Here is a 21,335-nt window from a genome sequence, read left to right as displayed (position 1 = left end):
TGTTACAGAGGCGCAGCTGCATTGGTGCAACTGAACCAATGTAAATTTGTAGTGCAGACTTGCCCACAGACTCAGCTAGAATTAGGATTCAGGAGTTAACCACGAGCAGAATGCCGGTGGCAACAGGGCCAAGAGATGAGAGTAGATAAAATAAATGTAGTATAATTTTTGACCATCTAAACCATTTTTAAAGTAAATTTCACACTGATGAGGTGCCAGACCGACGGCCTTTGCACAGATAAGATATGGTATGAATAGCAGCAGCAGACCTTCCTCTATGCTGTCCATTCTCACTGTGCCTCAGTTCTGACATGGGCCATGTTTTCATTGCTAAAAGATGTGTATTTTTTAATTTGAGGTAGCTAACACATGTGAGCTATCCTGAGATAAAAGAACAGTGAAAAACCAGGCACTTTAGTTTTACCATGAGGTAAACTCACTGACATCAACCCCTGGAGAGTGTATAGGACTGTTTACCTTGTAGTTTACCACATGGTAAACCTACGTTTTTTAAATCAGAAGATTGTTTGTGGTGCCTGGGAAGCATGTGACAAATTTTGGAACTGAAGGGCTAGGCAGCACAGCTCCAGGGGATTGTGAGATAGTGTGGGCAGACTCTCCAGACCCAAGTCTGATGATCCAGACTTGAGCGGTATCCACATTGCAAAATGTCTGGGCTCTGACCCAGCCCCTTAGCAGTGTCTGCAGGCCCAAATCAAGACGGATTACTGGCCCAAGAGAGACTAATTTCTCATGAACCGAAGGGGGCTTGAGCTTGAACCTGAGTCTGAGGTGGGGCTTAATGTGCTATGTAGACGTACCCTATGATAAGATTCCTATGCAAGGGACCATTTAGTGCCAATTGTGATACTAGTTTACGTAATGTAGAGGCTTGTCCACTAAGAAATGGACTATAACAAATCAAACTCATTGAGGCCTTATCTACACTGGACTTTTTCCCTAAAAATTACCATTTTTGCATACAGCAGTGAAGTTCCACCCAGGGAAACTAATGGTGAGAGCACTTGAATAGATAGGACACAGGCATTTTTACCACCATGTCATCTAACCCTGCAAGGGGCCATACCATGAAACAGCCAGTAGAAAATAACTCAGACATCAATGATGTATTGGATTTGCACCAATGACATGGTGTTAAAAAGCTCTACATACCATTAGCACATCTTTGAGCCATTTCCACCACATTTCTTGTTTTAAGATACTTTGCCAGTGTCAAATACCATCAAGCAAATGCCTCATCGCTGAAACTGTTTTAGATGAGAAACGTTTCAGTTTACATCCACTTTTATTTTTCAAAGTATTAACAAAAAAGTTAACGTATCCATTTTAACACTTAAAGTTAGGAGAGGAGGGGAATACAAAATGAATATAAAAGTACCAAAAGTTTTCTTGACTCAGAGACAGAATACATTCCTGTGCCTTTTAATAACATACAGTACCATGAAAATTATACAAAAATGAATTCGCATTGGCCAACACTGATTGCAGCTATTTTAGACTGACCTCTATTCTACTTCTGGAAATCTATAGTCAGTATAGCTCCTTTGATTTGAAATAATCAAAGTTTTTTTAAAAATATAGTATTTAGAACCTGATTCTCCTTTTTCATCAGTGTAACTCCATGGACTTCAGTGAAGTTACATCTGATTTATGCCAGTGGGATAGGATAATTAAATGCTAAGAATATCTGCTTTGACCAGCAGGAAGGTTTTAAACAGGGGGTATATGTTTTTTAACACATTTATCACAAATATGAAGTACTATTCCACACTAAATGACTACTCACATAGTAAACTGAAATTAAATATATAATAGAATACAACATTTAAAGTTTGTGATCAACATATTTATAATTTTCTCAGTATTAATTGGGAGAGGGGCCAGATGGAGAAGGGAACATATGCATGCTTTGTGCTAAATTCTGCTCTCAGTTATACTCTGAGGTAGCTCCACAGACTTCCATGGATTTACACCAGTGTAACTAAGGGCAGAATTTGGCCCTTTGTGTATAATAACAGATGAAAACACATGCCTAGCATGACATACCCCATTTGTTACTTGCTGATTTGTATTATTTGGGGAATGAGAGGAGAATGAAAAAATGTCATATTCTTATGGAAATGATGACATAAACATAATGGGTGAGATTCCAATCCTACTAACATTGGTGTAAATCTACATTAACTCCATTGAAGCCAATCAAGTTGCTCTGGACTGACAAGGGGGTAACTGAAAGCAGAATCTGTACCACTGGGTCATATTTTTTTAAAAGTTAGAAAACATCTTTCATAAAAGGTTATAAAACATGGCACACATATGTGAAATAAATGGGACTACTCACATACTTAAAGTTAGGCATATGCGTAAGTACCTTCCTAGCCAGGAACATTAGAGATTTTGAGAAGTTTTATTTGCCTAATTAAATACTGCTTTGTGTAAGGGTGGACTACATGCATTTAGATTTGACAGCTGGCCATGGTGTTTGGAGCCTTGCTTCCAGGGTGAAGCAGCACACCAAGAGACAGCAGAGAGGTAGGTGGCCTCTGTGCATTTGGCCTGGGCCTCCCAATACCCTCCTGGGATGCATGTAAATTCTGGGGGTCCCCACAGCCTGTTCTGAAGGGGGCCAAAAATGCACCCACGTCATGCAACAAACCTGACCATAATTGCTGCCTACCCTCACCAGGGGGCTTCTCACAGGAGGGGATAATTGAACCCTAACATTAAATCACAATATGAGAGAGTCAGTCAACTCTGATTGCCAGAAAAGGACAGAATATGACAACTAATACTGGAGGACTAAGGACATGGTTGCAGCCATATGCAATATGCTCCATGCTTTTGTTTTAGTCTTGAACTATGACTTTCTTTAATGGAACATTGTTGAGATTTAAAAAAAAATTCCTCTGCTGTGTAACTAGGACCATTTTCGATTATCAAAAATTAAAGAATTTTAAAATCTCACGGGGGGGAGGGAGGGCACTTCACTCAGCTTGGAGAATGAAACTAGACCGCTCAGTTTCACTGTCTAAAAACAATGCATGTCCTTGTACTCTGTATATAACTTTGTGTGGGTTTCTTAATTGGGCATTTCCCTAACAACATGTCAAACTAGAAAACACTGATAACAACAACAGCATTATGGGGAGGGGGTAAGATATGTTTTGTTTAGTAAATACTTTATTTAGTAAATATCTTATTAACAGTAGATTAGTGAAATTAACACTGTGAGCCAAATTCAACCCTGGTGTAAGCAGGTACAACTCCACAAACCTTCACGGGAGGCTTAATTTGGGCTAGTGTCTTGGTGCATAAGGTGCTCTTTAAGTAATACTAACTATTTTGTGCTTTCATATGTGCCTTGCTTTCCCTCGTATACTAATGCCTTTGGGCCAGAATCTTGGCAATTACTTCAACCCAACCTAATGGTGAATAAAACTGAACCCAATCCATCCAAACTATCTTACGGTTACCCCTTTAATTCAGGCTCCTTGTTCACTTTCCTTCAATGACACTTTTGGTCAACTTGTTTTGCAAGGGTTACAAAATAAGTGGAACATTAAGAAATCGTTTCTAACAATCTGATGGGCTATTATACTGTGTGTATGTCTTCATTCTCCAGCAATTGAAACAGCAATTGAAACAGCATTACCTATGAAAAGAAATGGCCTAGCTTTCTCACTGCATATTCATCTTACAATGAATCTTACAATGGCAATAATGACCTCGGTGCAGGGAATTTCCTGGCAATTGATGGGATTATATATTCTTGAACATGTGCCCAGAGCTGACAGTAGATGCGTTTTATACATTGAAAAATTAAATAAAGTAAAAATAATGAGTGATTGGGGTCAGGCCATCAGCTCCTCACAACCCATTAACTATTTCATTCCTGAATATTTCGTAACTATGCAAAATACACCATTTTAGTGGATCTTAGAGGTCTCAGTTCAACATTCCATCTCTAGTCAGCAAATCACATACTTAATTTTAAGCATACACTTAAATGGGACATAAGCAAGTGCTTAAAGTTAGGCATGATATTAAGTGCTTTGCTGACTAGGGATGGATTTAAGCATGTGCTTGAATGCTTTGTTGAACTGAGGCCAGAGAAAGGTGTGATCTAGTGGTTTAAAATGGGATTTGGATTCATGAAATTCAGAGTTCTTATCCTCCGATATTAATTTTGTCTGTGGCCTTGGGTAAGTCACACACAGCCATATTATTACAAAAGCTCATTAATTCTCAGGTTTTGAGTGCCCAAACTGAGATACCTTGTCCCTGATTTTCAGAGGTGTTGAGTACCTGGAGCTACCATTTGGGTGCTCAAAAACTGAGTCACAAAATGAGTGAGCATTTCTGGACAAACTGGACCCTTAACTTTGCTACTTCAGCAAAAATGGGACTTATACCGCTTTCCTACCTACCTGCCTCTTGGGGTTAGGGGGTTGTAAAGATTAATGCATGTTTGTATAGCGCTTGGAACATGAAAAGTGCTATATAAGTGCTAAATGTTGTTATTTTAAGATTTATGAGTTAAACTCCAAGAAATACTTGCACTGAGGTAGCTATTGCTTAAACAACACAAAAGGATATACTCTCCCATAAAAATCCAACTCATAGAGCTTTTCTGTGTATAAAGGATGAATCCTAAATAATGTCAATATTAAGTGGCAATATAATATTTACATTCTATCACATCCCTGTTTAATCTCAGTGGCTGTACAATGCCTCTAAGTAAAAACAAAACACGTAAAGCGGATAGTAATTCTCATGGAGAAGAACTAACCCCCTCTCCCCCACAAAACCTGTATGTCAGTCTTCTAAAATCATTTCTGCCATCTTTCCAATGCTGGTCTGCTTCCACCCATTATATATGTGAGAATGAGATATGTGCTCTCCGTGGTGAAACATTTGTCCAGTGGAACAAAAGCAATGTGTAATACAGCCTCATACTTAGCATTCCCATGGTTGAACAGTCAAAAATATAATCTACCACCAAAGGTGAATAGGACTGTCATTTGGACAAAAGGGATCCAGGAAATCTGAAAAACTAGGCTCGGATTTTTTGTCTTTGTTAAATCCGTGCTCCTCGTCATTTTTTTTACAATTCTCCAAAACAACACTGTGTATAAAGTTTCCACTAAGCAGAGCCATCAAATCTCCAGCTTTAGGGGTTAAACTGAGCGCCCCAGGGGTCAGGAAGGAATCTCTGCAACACCACATAGAATGTTGCATGGATTTTTGTTTGTTTTGCTTTCCTATGAAATATCAGGAATTGGCCACTGATGGATACTTGATCTGATGGACCAGTGGTTTGGTCCAGAAAGGCAAATCCTATGTTTTTAGGTGCTGTATAATGGATTAAAAACATTACACAAACACAGCTACAGTACACTGAACAGTAAGTAAATACTGTTCTAAAATGTAGATGTATGTGTATACTTTAAAGACAAGTATTCAGGTATTTCAAGTGTCCTTGACTAAAACACTGAAGGTAAGCCACTCTGAATACACTGCTTCTTTTAAAATAATTATAACTCTACTGGGTCCTACTTAGTGGTTTCTTCTGGTTCACTGCTCTCGTCAAATATTCCCTTCATCAATGCTTTGTAGCTGAAGTCTTTGCCCAGCCTGGGCCCTGCCACCACGCCGTGCACCTGCACTGCTGGCAGGTACAGTCCGCGAAGGGAACAAAGATCCTGATAAAGCGTCTTCCCCAAACAAGCTGATTTTCACGTCAGCTTCAATAGCTTTAGCTAAGCTGGATGCGTAACTGTCCAGAGATTTGTGGACTTCAGCTTTTACATGGAGAACAGAATTCTTTGCAGCTTCTAAAGAAAAAAGATAAAGACAGAACGATTAACAATAACATCCAGTGGCTGTGCAAACATCTGACCATTCGTTTTGTACGCAAGGAGAGTCTCAATTTAGTTTAGGCCAAAAATTTACAAATGCAAAGGGCAAACAAGCAGCATCAATAGAGGGACACAAATTAGGATGTTTAAACCCTTTCAGTTTAGAGAATGTAAAGGAACAGAGGTAATGGACAGGAGAGACAAGAGGAAAGCAGTATAAGAGGGGGGCAGTATATGGAGAAAATAAACATCTGGGAGGGCAGAAAAACATCAAGGTGGTATAGTTATTGTGGGGAGGAGAGGGAAGAAATCCAATGAGGACTAAACAAGATAACTGAATGAAACCCCAGGAAAGGAATGGTCGCAGAGATGATACAGGGCTGTTGCCCCTGCATGAATGAGGCCAATGCAGGGAAGCTCAGTTTCTGATCCTTAGAGCTTAGACTGGAACTATATATCAGAAGGAAACCCTGTTATTATGGTCTTCTGTCCAGGGGGATGGCTGTCACTGAAAAAAAGATAGTATACCCCAAGATAAAAGGCTATTCATATTTTGAACTGGAAACTGCTATTAGCTATTATTTCCAATGCTTTTATCATAGTGCCACAGGTGCGTGTGTGTGTCTGTGTGTGTGTGTGTGTGCGTGCGCCTGGCCCCAGAGCATGCTAGCGCTATACTTGGGGAGCCCTACGTTACATCACTGGGGTAAGGTCATTCAATACCTTCCACCAATGGAGTATGGGTTGTACCTCTGCTCCATTCTGCACACCTCGTCCCCAGCTCTATTCCACCCATCATTCCCTCCATCCCTTTATGCTGAGGGTAAAAGGGGTGGCACAGCTGTCTTTTGCAGCTTTCTGCAAACTATGGGTTCTCCAGCACAGGGGAAATTCTCCACTGACTATCTCCGGAAGGCATAAGTGACCTTCTCCATCCAGAGAATCCAGCCCTATGTTTAAAATGCTTGAGTGGGCCTTTGCTTTTAATTAACAAAAGACAATGTGGACTCGAGCAGAAACTTGTTCACAGAAGTATGTTAGGCACCGCTCTGGTTTATTGGTACACCACACGCTGCCTAGTATTCCCGTAAGAATTTCATACAGTTCTGAAAAGCTCTATATTGTCCCTTAGATTGGTTTGATATAATGTGGTGCAAAAATAATGTGGTACAAAAGCAAATCTAGTTAAATCAAACCACACATCTGTCAGGTTTTCAACTCAGGCCTACCCAAACCAAAAGAAAACTAAAAGCAGAGCTTAAAAGGAAATGGACTGATGGCAGAAAGACAGTTGTAAAATATACCCTGCAAGTGACTCCTGTCTGGCCTCACCTTCCTGGTGGTTCCAGAAATGTGCACTTCCTTCCCACCTACCTACCAACCCCAGCAGTGTCAGGATTGGAAAGAGAAGGGAGAAGCAGCTCAGATGGCATGGCAGAGCATGTCCACAGGGGTTGATGAGATAATTAGAGGGAAGTCAGAGCCGGCAGCAGTGGTGAAAATGAGTGACCCAGCAGTAAAGGATGGGGTGAGCAGAGGTTGGGGCCTCTCAAGAAGGCTGTGGAGGAATCAGCAGAAGGGAGAGGTCAGAGCACTTATTCGAGGGGGAGAGGTGAAAAGCATGGGGAGTGATACTTGTCCTCTGTGCTCTAAGGTTGAAGAGGGAGGACAGCTATGCGCTGCAGCCATCATGGAGGTGCAGGGGGTCATCTCAGGTGAGAAGCATTACAGCAGCTACCCTTAACTTAACCCACCTTTGATTTGATCCACTTCGTCTTCAAAGGTCACTGAACTCCTCCGTCGATGGGGATAAATGCAATGCGGGTGATGAGCTCCATCCGAACTGTAATCCTCCAGCAGCATCACGTCTGTCCCTGAAAGGCAGCAAGAGTTTGAAGGCAAAACAGAAAAATGTTTGGAAATAATAATGACCCCTAAGAAGACAAATCTAAAATTAACCGGGGAAATGAACTTTTGAGTTCATAGCCGTTAGCTTCGCTCTCCCAAGAGCTGCCTAAAATGTGCTGATGCGGTATCACTCTGCATTCAACCATGACAGGATTTCAGACAGGGCAGGGCCAATTTATGACCTGGTCTTCAACTAAGCAGAGATTAATCTGAGGCTAATCTTGAGCAAGAGAAGGATTGTCCACAGAGGGCATTACTCAACAGCAGCTACTCCAAAATAACTATTCCTAAATAATGCCATAGGTGGGCACACTGATTCTTTGAAAGTGAATTAAACTAAGCAGGAACAGAACACTCTGATTCCTGTGTAAGGCTGTCCACACACGGAGTTCTTCTGGATGAGCTATTGCCTTTTAAATTCACACTCTGCCTCAATCTGAATTAAGTTTCAAGTGTGGACAAACCCTTACAAACTGGCCGCTTAGTGCCTATAGGAAGATCAGACTCCATCAGAACCACAGAACCGGATGGAAAGTCAAGCTGGGGAATGTTCTGTTCACTCTATTTTGTCTTTGTTAACTCATTTCTTGTCACAAACGTTATTCCTTAAGGAGAAAACCTTGTTGACTAATAATGTATTTTTTCTGATGAGTGATTCTACCAGTTTATGGGTATTTATCTCACGAACACTATTTCATTTACATGCATTTCCTCCATATTATTTTGGTCTAAAAAAAGTTTACCTGTGTGAGGAAGACTAAAACTCAACGTCTCTGCCAGGCTTTTACATGAAGGCCAAATCGTGGCCTTGCTCCTCGTGGCCGTGCAGTTGTGGCTGAGTACAGGCACTCAGGGTGTGTCTACACTGCAGTTAGACACCCACGGCTGGCCCGGGCCAGCTGATTCGGGCTCTTGAGGCTCGGTTTAAGGGACTTTTTTAATTGCGATGTAGACATTCGGCTTGGGCTGCACCCTGAGCTCTGGGACCCTCCCTTGCAGGGTTCTAGAGGCCAGACTGGAACCCAAACATCTACACAGCAATGAAACAGTCCCGTAGCCCGAGCCCCACGAGCCAGAGTCAGCTGGCACGGACCAGCTGTAGATTTTTAATTGCAGTGCAGACATACCCTATGACATTCAGAGAGGCATTCTGCCTGCCTAGCTTAGAAGCAGACCGTCTGCCTCAGGGAGCACTAGGGGAGCCCGCTGTGTAAGTGCTTCTCGCACCTACTGTTGAAAGGCACAGCACGTGCTCCCCTGAATGCCTGTGACACTTTACTTTTGGTCCAAATACTTTTGTATTCTGACGACAGATGGAAAGCGTCTTATAATAGTCATTCCAAAGTTTTGTAGCTTGTCCCAAATCATTCATCCGTTAGATCAGTGTTTCTCAACCCTTTTTGATAACAGGGACCGGCTTGCTGCCTTCCTAAACTATCTCAGGGACCGGCGCCGGTTCACGGACCAGTCATTGAGAAACACTGGGTTAGATTACATCCTCTGAAGACCATGGCTTTGTGCCCCTCTCCACCCACACAAGTTCATTTGATTCCTGGATTTATTCTTATTGCAATAGCCAGAGAGTCCAGGACCAATTTAGAGCAAAGATGACAACATACATCTGAAACGGGTTCCAAGAGACAAGATACTGATTCATATGCCTGACCTTTATCAAAGTTTTATGTAGCAAACATATTTTTTTTGACCAAAGGATGGTCCAGAATTGAACTTTGATATAAATATTTCCATTTCATCCTGTCAAATGCCTAATCCAAATACATAGTAACGAGAGACTGATCTACCTTCCTAATAGACCTTACTAAACTTTCAATGTTCTGTGTGGATCATCTGGGTTCTTGACAGCAACGGTGCAAGATCGAAGCCCTATCCCTTAGAAACCCAGCCTGCAATGGATGGGTATCATTAGGAAGAAGACACTCTAGTTCTTGAGACAATATTTTAGCATATATTTTAAAAACAACATTGAGTAAGGAAACCGGCCTGTAATTCTTGCACAGAAGTGGATCCCTGTCTATAAGTGATGCTAAGGTAGTGTTTTGGCTAGGTATGGATGATCCTATATTATCTGCCTCATTAAATACTTGATCTGGAATGGGCACCGCTTGATCTTTTCTCTGTTTACACTTCCTTTGGCTTTTACTGTCTGAAAAGCCTGTTTTCCGTCATTCAGGATGTTCATTGAAGTGGGATATTTTCCAGTTCAAATTCCTGAAACACCAGGGCTCCTAACAACTTATATCTTTGATTTGGTCAACTGTGGAGGCCTCTTAGTGCCTTTCTTCAAGGATGATAACACAAGATGTTATAAAGAGAAGAGTTTTACATTACCCTTTATCACCTATAGCTGCACATAAGCCAGCAATTCACCTATAGTAGCCACAGAATTAGTGAAGTAGTGTTGCCTTCATGAAAAATCCCACTCTCCTAGTCAGAGGCAGGCAGAGAGCAAGGAAGTGCTGCAGCGGTCAGAAGAATGCCCTCTAGTGTTTGTAGAGCAGAAATGCTCTTTAAAATAGATTGCAGAAGGAGATTTTAGAAAACTTCCCTTTGTTGGCAGTTGAAATCACAGCCCACCTAGTATCACAGCTGGAAAATTACTGGCAGATCACGGTGCCTCTTTCCAGACTATTGCTCGAGCGATCCATGACAAAGATGGAAAGCTTCTGTTCTATAAGAGAGGCTCTAGCAAAGAGTGGCCAAATGAAATCTCCTACAAGCAGGAAATGAAGAGACCTATTTCCCCAGCAGTTTGTTGCTCAGCTCCTAAGATCACTGAAGAATTAAGGAGAATAAGGAATGGGACAAACAGATTACCATGCTCCTAGGAAATATTCACTAGGGAAAGAAATTATTCTCCTGGACTGAACAGTATTTTCATAGTAGACACAGCAAGATCAAAAATACAGAGGAGAAACTAAGGCAGTTCTGCTCAGGGTATCATAGGACGGTAGTTTTCAACCTTTTTTTCATTTGCAGGCCCCCTACAATATTTCAAATAACGACAACAATAACAGTATTTCAAATGGAGGTGCAGAACCCTTTGGAAATCTTAGACATAGTCTGTGGACCCCCAGGGGTCTACGGACCAGAGGTTGAAAACCACTGCCATAGGAGATGCTTAAATGTTATTGTTCACCTGCCAAAAGATATTTGTACATAAATACAGACCATCCAGAGAATTCGGCAAAGCTACAAGTAAAATCTTCTGTATGAGGAAGGAAAACAAGAGAGTTACCTGAATCCTGAGAGCAGCTGAAACCAGTGTCCCCAGTGCTGCTGCTGTTTCCTAAAGGCCGTCCACCTGCCATGAGAGCTGTGAGATGGGGAGATAGTCCCAGGTCTGCAAAACATTTTAATCATCACTAAGTTGTGCTCCATACGGTAGACCTACTATAAAGATAGCATCTTCAAATAACCCCCACATCCTAGTGCCCGATTCTACCCCCAGCTTTTCCTTCTCCCCCATTTTTCTTGTGACAAAACAACAAAAACCACCATCCAGACCCAGCCGCCAAACCACCTGGATTTCCCATCTTTCAATCCCAAATCACCAGCTGCCAAATCCTCCTGGATTCTTTCCACACGGCAAGCCTGCTGTCTGCAATTTGCAAGTATGTGCAGTTTATCAGGAGAGTTGATTTACTTAGAAATATACGCACTCAGGGCTGGAAAAACTTACCAGACACCCTCTAGCCAGAAGATTAAACCCAGTAGCCAGCAGTGGCTATAAAAGACAAGTGTAGTGGTGGGGTGGTGACCAGTTAGGGCCGGGGCAATGGGCTAGTAAGAAGCCCAGTTTCTTTGCAAACCCCAGATGCTGGGAAGGGGGAAAGCACTGGGATTCTTACCCAGGTGCAGTGTTTGGATCCTGCTCAGGAACTGCACTTTTTCTATCAGCCTCTGGCTAGTAGGTGTCTGTTAAATTAGAAGCTGTCCAGCTTCCTCTTGCCACTGGAAGGACAAAGAAGCTTTCTGTCTTTTCTTCCCCAGCTATGCTTCCAATCCTTCCAAAGACTGTCTCTGAGAGCTACCTAGCTTCTAAAATGTGGATGGAGGTTTCCAATGCCCTCACCTTCCTTCCATGTTTTGCATCCTCTTTCCCCACTAATAGTTCCAGTGCCTGCCTCTACACATAGCTCTCCCAAGCAGTACCATGAAAGTGGAAATTTCAAAAATGATCAGAATCTTCCTAATTTCACAGTGCTACGATGTGGCAATGCTCAGAGCAGCAGCAGAGGCACTGGTGCTGCTTGTCTGCAGACTCAAGAAGACACTATTGCATTGCAATGGTTTCATTACATTTACAAGGTTTTCTTCACAACCAGAAAAGCTAGAAACTTAATTTAAAAAAAAACCAAACAAACAAGCACTGACATTTTTTGAAGTCACTAGAAAAAATTGCCACAGGTGACACACATGGATTTTTTAACCCCTGTACATATTTGACTACACCTGGACACTTGGTCCAAAGGAGTGGATGGTTATTGCACATGAGAGGGAGGTGGTGGACTTGCCCTGGTTGGAGAATTTAAAAGCTGGTGCCTAACATCCATAAACTCTAATTAAGCCTGATCCAAAGCCTACTGAAATTAATGGAAAGATTCCCATTGATTTTGATGAGCTTTGGATCAAGCCCATCAAGAAAAGAGGGAATGTTACTGCCATTTATATACAGAATACAAATTTTGCACTTGCAGACACTAATAAAATTTATGTATCAACAGCACACTTTCCTACTCTGCTACACCAATGCAAACATGATTGCTTGCCAGCAAAGACAAGGATTGGTCTAGCAGGCCTCCCAGAATATAGAATACTTTTAACACAGAGAAGCATTGGAAATTAGAGAGTGGTCCTAGGAATCTGATGGATTTTCTCTGAATTTTTTATACAAAACTACTTGGGTGAGGAATGGAATATATTATTATTTAGCATCAACACCCTGACTTGGTGCTGAACACTATACAAAAATAAAAACAGTCCCTGTCCCATATAGTTTACAATCTAAAAGGCAGGCAGAAAAAGGATGTGATGGACTGTGATATCTAGAGATGGAGATCCCAATTTTTTGTGGGTTTTTTAAATTATAAACTTACTGCTTGTGAGCCTTGTAGAAGAAGTAGATTTTTAAAGGGACTATCATTAACTTAAAACTCTCACTTCTGTCTGTAAATGTTTTACCTAGTATTGTTACAAGGAACACTTAAGATTATGGTAACCGAAAGACATTAGAGAAAAATTATTTCCTTTATTTATTTCCGTTTGTTCACTCCATGCATTTGACAGCACTTTGTGTCTAATCAGTTTTCTCTGCATGGTTGGTCAGTTTCATACATTGCTTGCATTGCCCTTTCACATAGCAGGTGTTGTTGTTTTTTTCCCCTCTCTCATTCTCAAAAACAGACTGAATAATTTTAACTTTCAAAAATATTTTGACCTCAGGCATAGACCAGGCTTGGAAAAATTTAGCACAACAGGTAAAAGTTTGGGGATGTTAGCATCAACTACATACATGGTCTTAAAATGGAAAGTTTGGAGCAATGTTAACTATAGGTATTGTCACAGCTCCAGCAGAAATAACAACCTTAGGAAGGAGGGAGGCAACAGCACTTGGCAAACATATTTATATTAAGCTGGAAACATTTATACTTTGCTTCTGAAAAATACACTGGGCCGGATTCTCCATTCTATGACACTGGTTTTACACCAGTGTAACTCCACTGAAGTCAACAGAATCAACAGTTTACACCACCATAAAACCAGGTAATGGACTAGAGAATCAGGCCCACTGAGTATATTGATAGTATAAGAATGCTCAGATTTGGATAATTTGAAATGATGCATGTGTGTATACGCATGTGTAAGGGAGTTTCAGCAGGAGACAAAGGAAATTATTTTTATTGGCCCCAGGGATAAATCTTCTCTAGCAGGGACAACTTAGCTGTATCAAGAGAGGTGAATTCCCATCAAAGGTCGGGAACTCATCCCAACTTTTCTTAAGTTGGGCGGTGTAATTTGAACAACGGTCCCTTGAGAGCTCCCTCAAAGATGTCAGTAGTTAGTATTTGTACAGCCCTTGGGAGATGCAACATGTATGCAGATACTAAGCACCAACCTCACGGGAAAAGTATTTTTTTTTATCTCAGTGTTTGTTACCTGTGATCCTATTGGAAATGCTGAATAATCTGGATGTCCTATGACGCTGAACAAATGACTCCCGGTAATACCGGTCCCCAAAGCACATCCCCAATAGTTCTTTGCGCACGGTTTTGTTCCAGAGTCCATAAATCAGTGGATGGCAAATGGCACTTGAAAAAGATAACCATGTTGCTAATGTTTCCAAAGAAGGAGAAATGCTATTTTTCCCCCAAAGTGCTTCTGACGTAATTACTACCATGTAGGGCCCCCATGTGATCACAAAAGCACCAATGACAACCAAGATAGTTACGAAAGCTTTCCACTGATTGGCTGAGTAGACAACCCCTTGGAAAGCATTCCTTCTACTGCCCGAAGAGGACGTGGAGGTGCTGGAGTTCTTTCTCCCATTCCTCTGGGTGTCCTCCTCCACAATGACCACGCTACCGCAGTGAATCTTGCGTGCTTTAATCCTAGCCACGCGAAATATGAATCCGTAGCAGATCATCATGACCAGGAAGGGCAGCAAAGCACACCAGATCTGCCAAAAGGCTGTGTAGCCTGCCTCCTTATGCCATGCAGCCACACACATCCATTTGAACTGATCGAACTCCAAAGAAGACCAGCCAAAGAGAGGAGGAAGGCAGCCGATGAGGGAATGTAGCCACACGTACACAAGGGCTACAACTGCTCTGTTTCCTGTAATCTTCATCGGATACATCATTGGATACAAGACAGCATAGTATCTGGGAAACACAAAAGGAGACATCAGTAGCATCATAGAAAAGTTCAATAAGCAAAGAACTGGGTATACTGATTAACTCCCATCGCAGTCCAGAGAAAGACTTCCCCGCCCGAAACCTCAAATGGGGCTAGAGAGATGTTTCAAAAAATCATATTTCAAAAAATTATTTGCGGTTAACAGCTCAAAATTCAAAAAGGGCCCAAGATCAAGCTGCATATGCAACCTTAATTCTGCCTCCTGAACATAAAAACATAAGAACGGCCATACTGGGTCAGACCAAAGGCACATCTAGCCCAGTCTCCTGCCTTCTGATAGTGGCCATTATCAGATGCTTCAGGGGAAATGAATCCTGATGTGGATGCATTATTGTAATGAGATTTAGAATTATACATGATTACATACAGTTACTCAAATTATATGTTGTTATAGCATCAATTGATTTTAACAATCTTAGATGCATGTGCATCATCTTGAAATATTTAATTATTCTCTACTCTTTTATTTCAAAATTTTACATGTAATTGCAGGGAGGAAAGGTATTATATTGGAGAGGCAGTGTTGCCTGCCAGAGAGAGCACTAGACAGAGACTCAGGAGACCTAGGTTTAGCTCTGCCACTGGCCTACTAGGTATCCTTGGGCAAGTCACTTCACCTCTCTGTGCATCAGTTTCCCCATCAATAAAATGGGAATAATGCTACTGACTTCCTTTGACTTCCTCCTGTACTTAAAGATCTACTACTGAAAAGTGCTATACAAAAGCTAGGTAATAATTATTATTAATCACTAAAATTGCAGTGGTTTCCAATATTTTCCACACCATATCCCATGTTACAACAGAAAAAGGGTCTGGGATCCCCCACCACTCATCTAGCCTGAAAGAAAGGGAGGGAGATCATAATTCCCAGGTTGAGCACCCATGTTATGTTGTATTATTTGAAAAATAGTATGTAATTGCGTTCCTGCAACCTTAACTCTGACTTTTAATTGCTTTACCCGTGGAACCTTCACATTCTCTCATCAAAACTTTTCAGATTCATAGATTTATAGATTCCAAGGCCAGTAGGGACCACTGTTCATCTAGTCTGACCTCCTATAGAACATCCCCAGAATAATTCCTAGAGTGTATCCTTTAAATAAAACATCCAATCTTGATTTAAAGATAGTCAGATGGACAATTCTCCAGGACCCTTGGTAAATTGCTCCAATGGTTAATTACTCTCACCGTTCAAAATTTACACTTTAGTTCCAGTCTGTATTTGTCCAGTTTCAACTTCCAGCCACTGGATCATGTCATACCTTTCTCTGCTAGATTGAAGAGCCCGTTATTAAATATTTGTTCCCCATGTAGATACTTATAGACTGTGATCAAGTCACCCCATAACCTTCTCTTTGTTAAGTGAAATAGATTGAGCTCTTTGAGTCTATCACTATAAGGCATGTTTTCTAATCCTGTAAGTATTTGTGTGGCTCTTCTCTGAACCCTCTCCAATTTATCAACATCCTTCTTGCATTATGGGCACCAGAACTGGACACAGTATTCCACAGCGGTCACACCAGTGCCAAATACAGAGGTAAAATAACCTCTCTATTCCTACATGAGATTTCCCTGTTTATGCATTGAAGATTACATTAGCCCTTCTGGCCACAACGTTTACCTGAGAGCTCAAATCCAGCTGGTTATCTATAACAACTCCCAATCTTTTTCAGAGTCACTGCTTCCCAGGATCAAGTCCCTGATCCTATAAGTGTGGTCTACCTTCTTTGTTCCTAGATGTATCCATTTACATTTAGCTGTATTAAAACACATATTGTTTGCTTGTGCCCAGTTTGGAATTAATCATTGTTATTCATAACAAAAAGAGGAGCTTACCGGTCTATAGCAATGAGTCCAAGAGTTAGCATGCTGGCCGAGCTGATCAGCATATAGAGCAGGGCAGAAAAGTTGCACCAAACTACTCCAAAGATCCATTCCCGCCTGATGGAGCTGGTGACGACAAAAGGAAGCACTAGTACAGAGAGAAGGAAGTTGGACAGTGTCAGACTGAACACAAACTTGTTGCTCAGTGTAAGGAGGTAAGACTTCCTATAAAGGGTGACGACAATCACCAGGTTGCCCAAACAGATGAAAATAGCAATGACGATAATCGCAATTGACTCTGTGACTCGGACTGCCCCGTCTTCCTGCGCTGTGAGGTTTCTCAGGCCCTTCCCATTGCTGAGGGAGGAATTGATGCTCATTGTCAGAGCGCACAGTGACACTGCAGACAGTACATGCTGGGCAGCTGGAACAAGGAGAAGAAAAACACATGAAAACATTCACCCAAACGATATAGTATTTTTTACCGCATCTTTTTTCCCAGGATCTCAAGGCCCTTTACCAACATTAATCAAGCTTCACAACACCCATAGGAGGCACACAACCATTTTTAGATGGAGAAACTAAGGCATTGAGAAAAGACTTGAGTTCCCCAAGGTCACACAGAGCAAGTCAATGGCAAAGCCAAGCACAGAGTCAAAGAATAGGGCTGACAGGAAAACAGGGGGAAAATTTTGCAAACATTTCATTTAATATTTTCCATGGATAGGAGGGGGGCATTATTTCAAACTATTGACCAGCCCTACCCATGAGTTCCAGCTCCCAGTCCCCTCATCTACACCAAAAAATTACGTAAAATAACAATAATGGCATTACAAATGGTCTTTGTTGATCACACTTTACACAGGTGACAGTTTGTGGTATTTTACTCTGGTCTGTGGAGTACTTGCTGGTGTTCCACAGAGGGCTGGCTAGTCACACGGTGTTGGCTCCTCCTTGTTTGCGGCTGCTAAGTCACATTATAAAAAACCCCAAAATACAGAAACACACTCTCCTAATATCACTTTTGCAATGACTGTGATTGCCGCAGGAAGGTTCTTGTATTGCCAGTGAGCCAGGGGAGATGGTGCTTTATGTGACCGTCAATGGGGAAGGGGTCCAAGAGGCAATTCCTTTATTAAAAGACTCATCCACGTTGTGAAAATGTTTGAGAGTCCTTGACCTAAGGGGTTACCACTTCTCGCAGTTGATCAATACCATCTCCCCCTCAGGCCCCAGACATATTGCTCCTGGTTCCCCCACAAGCCACTATGACCTGCCCCTACTGTATCCAGCTGAGGCGTTCCTGACTACTTATTAACTCTTCATTCCAGTGGGCCTGCACCAACTCCTTTGGACACCCGATTAGCGGCAATTCCACTGCCAGCTGCCTCAAGAGGCTGCTGGCACCACCCTTTGGCCCCAGCCGTGTCACTCCTGCTTCTGCCCAGACTCAGCGATGGTGCTTGCTCCCATCACCCTAGCAGATTTTTCTCTTTCCACAGCCCTGGAAAGGGAATCGGGTGAACATAATGCGCAGCCATCTCACTGCTTGGTCACTGAAGCCACACACATACCGCACCCCAAAATCCATACCAAAAAATTTTAAAAAAGGGAATGTCAAAAAAGATTGGCTTCAAATTTATATGAAATTGGTGTGAGCATTTCTCGGGGTCTGGTGACTTATAGAGGCTGCCTTGTCTGGGACTATAGTCATTCCCCCTTCCCAGCTGGTCAGGTATATCCAGAAAGTGTCCTACATCTCTGAGGTAGTTAGGGTGTAAAGCGACACTGTCAGCCTAAAAATCATATTTTTCCAAACAAATTTCCTTCCATATGTTACTAATAAAACCTTAGTTTACTGTCATCAAAAGAATTTTTAAAGTCGCATTTTCTTTTCACCAGTGAAGCTGTTTGTTTACGGTTTGCATTTCATTTGGCACAGACCATGAACATTTTGCATAAGATCCTGCACTGCTTTGTGCTATAACTCCATTGGCATCAAGTAGCCACGACCAGTTTCCTAGCTGCTCAGGAAAGCTCTCTCCTAGGTAGGAGGATCCTCAAGTGGCAGAGAGACTTGCATGTGGCTTGAGCAGGACAGAGTGTCCTGGCATCTTAGCAACTCCAACTGCTGTAAGGGTCCCCTCGTGCTTTTGGCAGCAGGCACAAACCAGAAGAGCCCGCAGGATATGCTAGAGTTCTGGAATGATGAAGAACAACTCCAGGCTCTGAGAAGTCCAATGGTGGATTAAAGTCACCTTTGCACACTCCCTCTTCAGCTGTGCCGAGCACTCATCTGCCACAAACAAAGATTTCATCCTTTCTTGTTTGTTTATTAAAGAGACAAGGTGGGTGAGGTAACATCTTTTATTGGACCAATTTCTATTGGTGAGAGAGACAAGAGACACACAACCCATCTTGCCTCTCTAATCTCCTGAGACCAACACAGCTACACCTACACCGCATTCAACAATTTTTGTTTATTGTCATTTCCACTTTCAAGTGCTCAAGCATTAGCACAATGCTGCAATGTTTGAGTTGCTAACACTACAAGAGGATGTTTAAAACCTAACAAAATCCATTTTCACTAGTTTTAAATGCCAGAAAACTTTAAACTGTTTTAAAAAATAAACACCCTGCAGTGTATGGTTCTAAGCTACCCGAGAAATAAAATAATTATCCTTTTAAATATAAAAAGAACATCTAACTATCAAATGAAACATGCAAAAGAATTTTAATTTTTAAAAACATTTTTAAAATCCTATCACGATCCATCAATTACTGTAGTTTAAAACAATCCACTTGGAACACTCAGTGCTCACCATTCCACCAGCTGTTGTGTTTGTGGCACATGTACAAAATCTCCCTGCACATTTTAAACTTCCAAAAGGTGAAAAAGCATCCCTCCTTTGACCCTCAGCCAACAGAGAACAGAAACATCAGCAGACTGACCGTCTGTGACTGGGGCACTGTGGGACAGTAGCAAGAGGACTATTTGCACTGTTAAAGCTGATATGCCAGCACTTGCTATCACTGGTACTGCGCTGAGGGCACCTGGCTGGGGGTTGAGAAAGTGGTTACCTTTGGCAGAGCGAGCACAATCCAAAGGGTTTAGCAAATGCCTGTGCACCACCTGTGGCAGCTGTGTTTGCGGATGCAAGGTCTGCATGTTACTGATGGGCCGGAGGGGAGGGTCCAAATGTTGCTTAGCACCCTAATTTCTCTAATGTAGACAAGATCACACGGAGCAGGCATAGAGATGCATGCAGGTAAGAGCAAAACATCAAGGCAGGGCCCCGCAGAGAATAATTTTTCCCTTATTAAACCCCGATGCAGCCAGAACATCGACTGGGAAGAAAATCCTGGAGGAAGGCTACGAGTACTGCAGCCAGGGGCCGGGGTGAGGGAGCACAGGGAAGAAAAGATGCCAGCCAGAGAACCTTCTAATGCTCCAGGAGGGGGCTTCCGACGGACATGGGGACTAAGGGGAACTTGAGCAATGCTGCAGGGCAGGGCTGAGCAGGCGAGTGGATGGGGAAGCAGGGCAGCTCGGGTAACCCTGCAGGGCAGGGCTGAGCCCGGGAGCCGCGGGGAACTGCAAAGCGGAGGGACTCTGTCCGAGCAGCTGCAGGGCCATGATCCGGGGAAGAACGGCACGTGGCAGAGGAGTTGCTGTGAGCATCGGAGCCCAGGCCCCTGGTCCCGTCACGGAATAACTCTTCTCCTTTCGTTTCAGTCGCCCTGCTGCGGGAGCCCCGCCCCCGGTTCCCGGCGTCCGAGCCAGACACCAGCTCAGCCCGGCTGCGCGCAGGTCCCTCCTGCCCCAGCTCCGATGGCGCCCGCCTGCGGCGCCCTGAGACACGGGGCGGGCGGGCAATGCAAATCGCTGCCGTTCCCAGGCCCAGCGGCGCCGATCGGGGGCCGGGCCGGGCTGGGCAGCTCGTCCGGCTCGCGAGGAGGAGGAGCCCCGAACTCCAGCCTCCCGGCCCGGCCCGGGCTTCTCCCTCCTCCGCTGGCAAACAAAGGCTGGGGCGGGAGGGGGCGTCCCGGGGCGGGGGAGCTCGCTCAGAGCGCCCCGAGGCTGCTCCAGCAGGGGGGCAAGGAGAAGCTACCCGGGGCTGGGAGAGCCCCGCAAAGGGGGCGGAGACACCCCCCGTTCCCCACCCCGCACCGGGGGGCTCCGCGCTCTGCATCGCCCGCAAACTCTAGCGAAGACACCGGAGCGGCCCCTCCCACCCCGATCCTGTCCCGGTGCGGGGCTTAGGACGCACTCACCGCCGGGCCGAGCCGCTGCCTGCTTCCCCTGCAGCCTCCGCCGCAGTCAGGGGCGGGAGGTTTCGAGTTACAGCGCCCCGGACCCCCCACAGCCGCCGCCAAGAGAGAGGCCCAGAGAAACGGCCCGACCCTCCTCCCTCCATCCCCCTTCCACACATCCCTCCTCCTCCTCCTCCATCCCCCCTCACATCCCTCCAACTCCTCCTCCCCCTTCCACACATCCCTCCTCCTAACCTACTCCCCCCAACCCCGTCACAATCCCTCCCTCCATGCCCCTTCCACATCCTCCTCCTCTTCCTCCTCATCACCTCCACCCCTTCACATCCCTGCTAACCTCCTCCCTCCAGCCCCTTCCACTCATCCCTCCTCCTCCTGACCTCCTCCCTGTATGCCCACTTCCACCTCCCTCCTTCTAACCTTCTCTTTCTATCCCCCTTCCACGACTCTCCTCCTAATCTCCACCATCCATTTCTCTTTCACACTCTTTTTCCACCCACTCTCCTTTCCACGTCC

The 21,335-nt window shown here is 43.6% G+C and overlaps 1 protein-coding gene across 1 annotated transcript; it reads right to left on the bottom strand.

Annotated features, from left to right (window-relative positions):
- Positions 1-1,420: 1,420 nt before the first annotated feature.
- On the bottom strand, positions 1,421-20,946 carry GPR161 (G protein-coupled receptor 161). Its single transcript, XM_067546130.1, has 6 exons — positions 20,823-20,946; positions 16,560-16,971; positions 13,965-14,689; positions 11,044-11,148; positions 7,634-7,753; positions 1,421-5,855 (listed from the first exon to the last, which is right to left on the bottom strand). The coding sequence occupies exons 2-6, from the start codon at positions 16,925-16,927 to the stop codon at positions 5,608-5,610; spliced, it is 1,566 nt and encodes a 521-aa protein (XP_067402231.1). The 5' UTR covers positions 16,928-16,971; positions 20,823-20,946; the 3' UTR covers positions 1,421-5,607.
- Positions 20,947-21,335: the final 389 nt, after the last annotated feature.

Source organism: Emydura macquarii, unplaced genomic scaffold (genome assembly GCF_026122565.2).
Source record: "Emydura macquarii macquarii isolate MOO-44397 ecotype Brisbane River unplaced genomic scaffold, CSIRO-AGI_Emac_v2 contig_1119, whole genome shotgun sequence".
Taxonomy (NCBI): Eukaryota; Metazoa; Chordata; order Testudines; family Chelidae; genus Emydura; species Emydura macquarii.
This window is presented reverse-complemented; position numbering and strand designations above follow the sequence as displayed.

Bases quoted from the DNA above. Each gene is read 5' to 3' on its own strand.
- GPR161 (XM_067546130.1), bottom strand. From the start codon at position 16,927: ATGAGCATCAATTCCTCCCTCAGCAATGGGAAGGGCCTGAGAAACCTC. The intron at 11,149-13,964 runs GTAACAAACACT...AATGTTTTGCAG, and splicing joins CATTTCCAATAGGATCACAG to ACCTGGGACTATCTCCCCAT. The intron at 7,754-11,043 runs GTAACTCTCTTG...GCTGCCTTTCAG, and splicing joins CAGCTGCTCTCAGGATTCAG to GGACAGACGTGATGCTGCTG.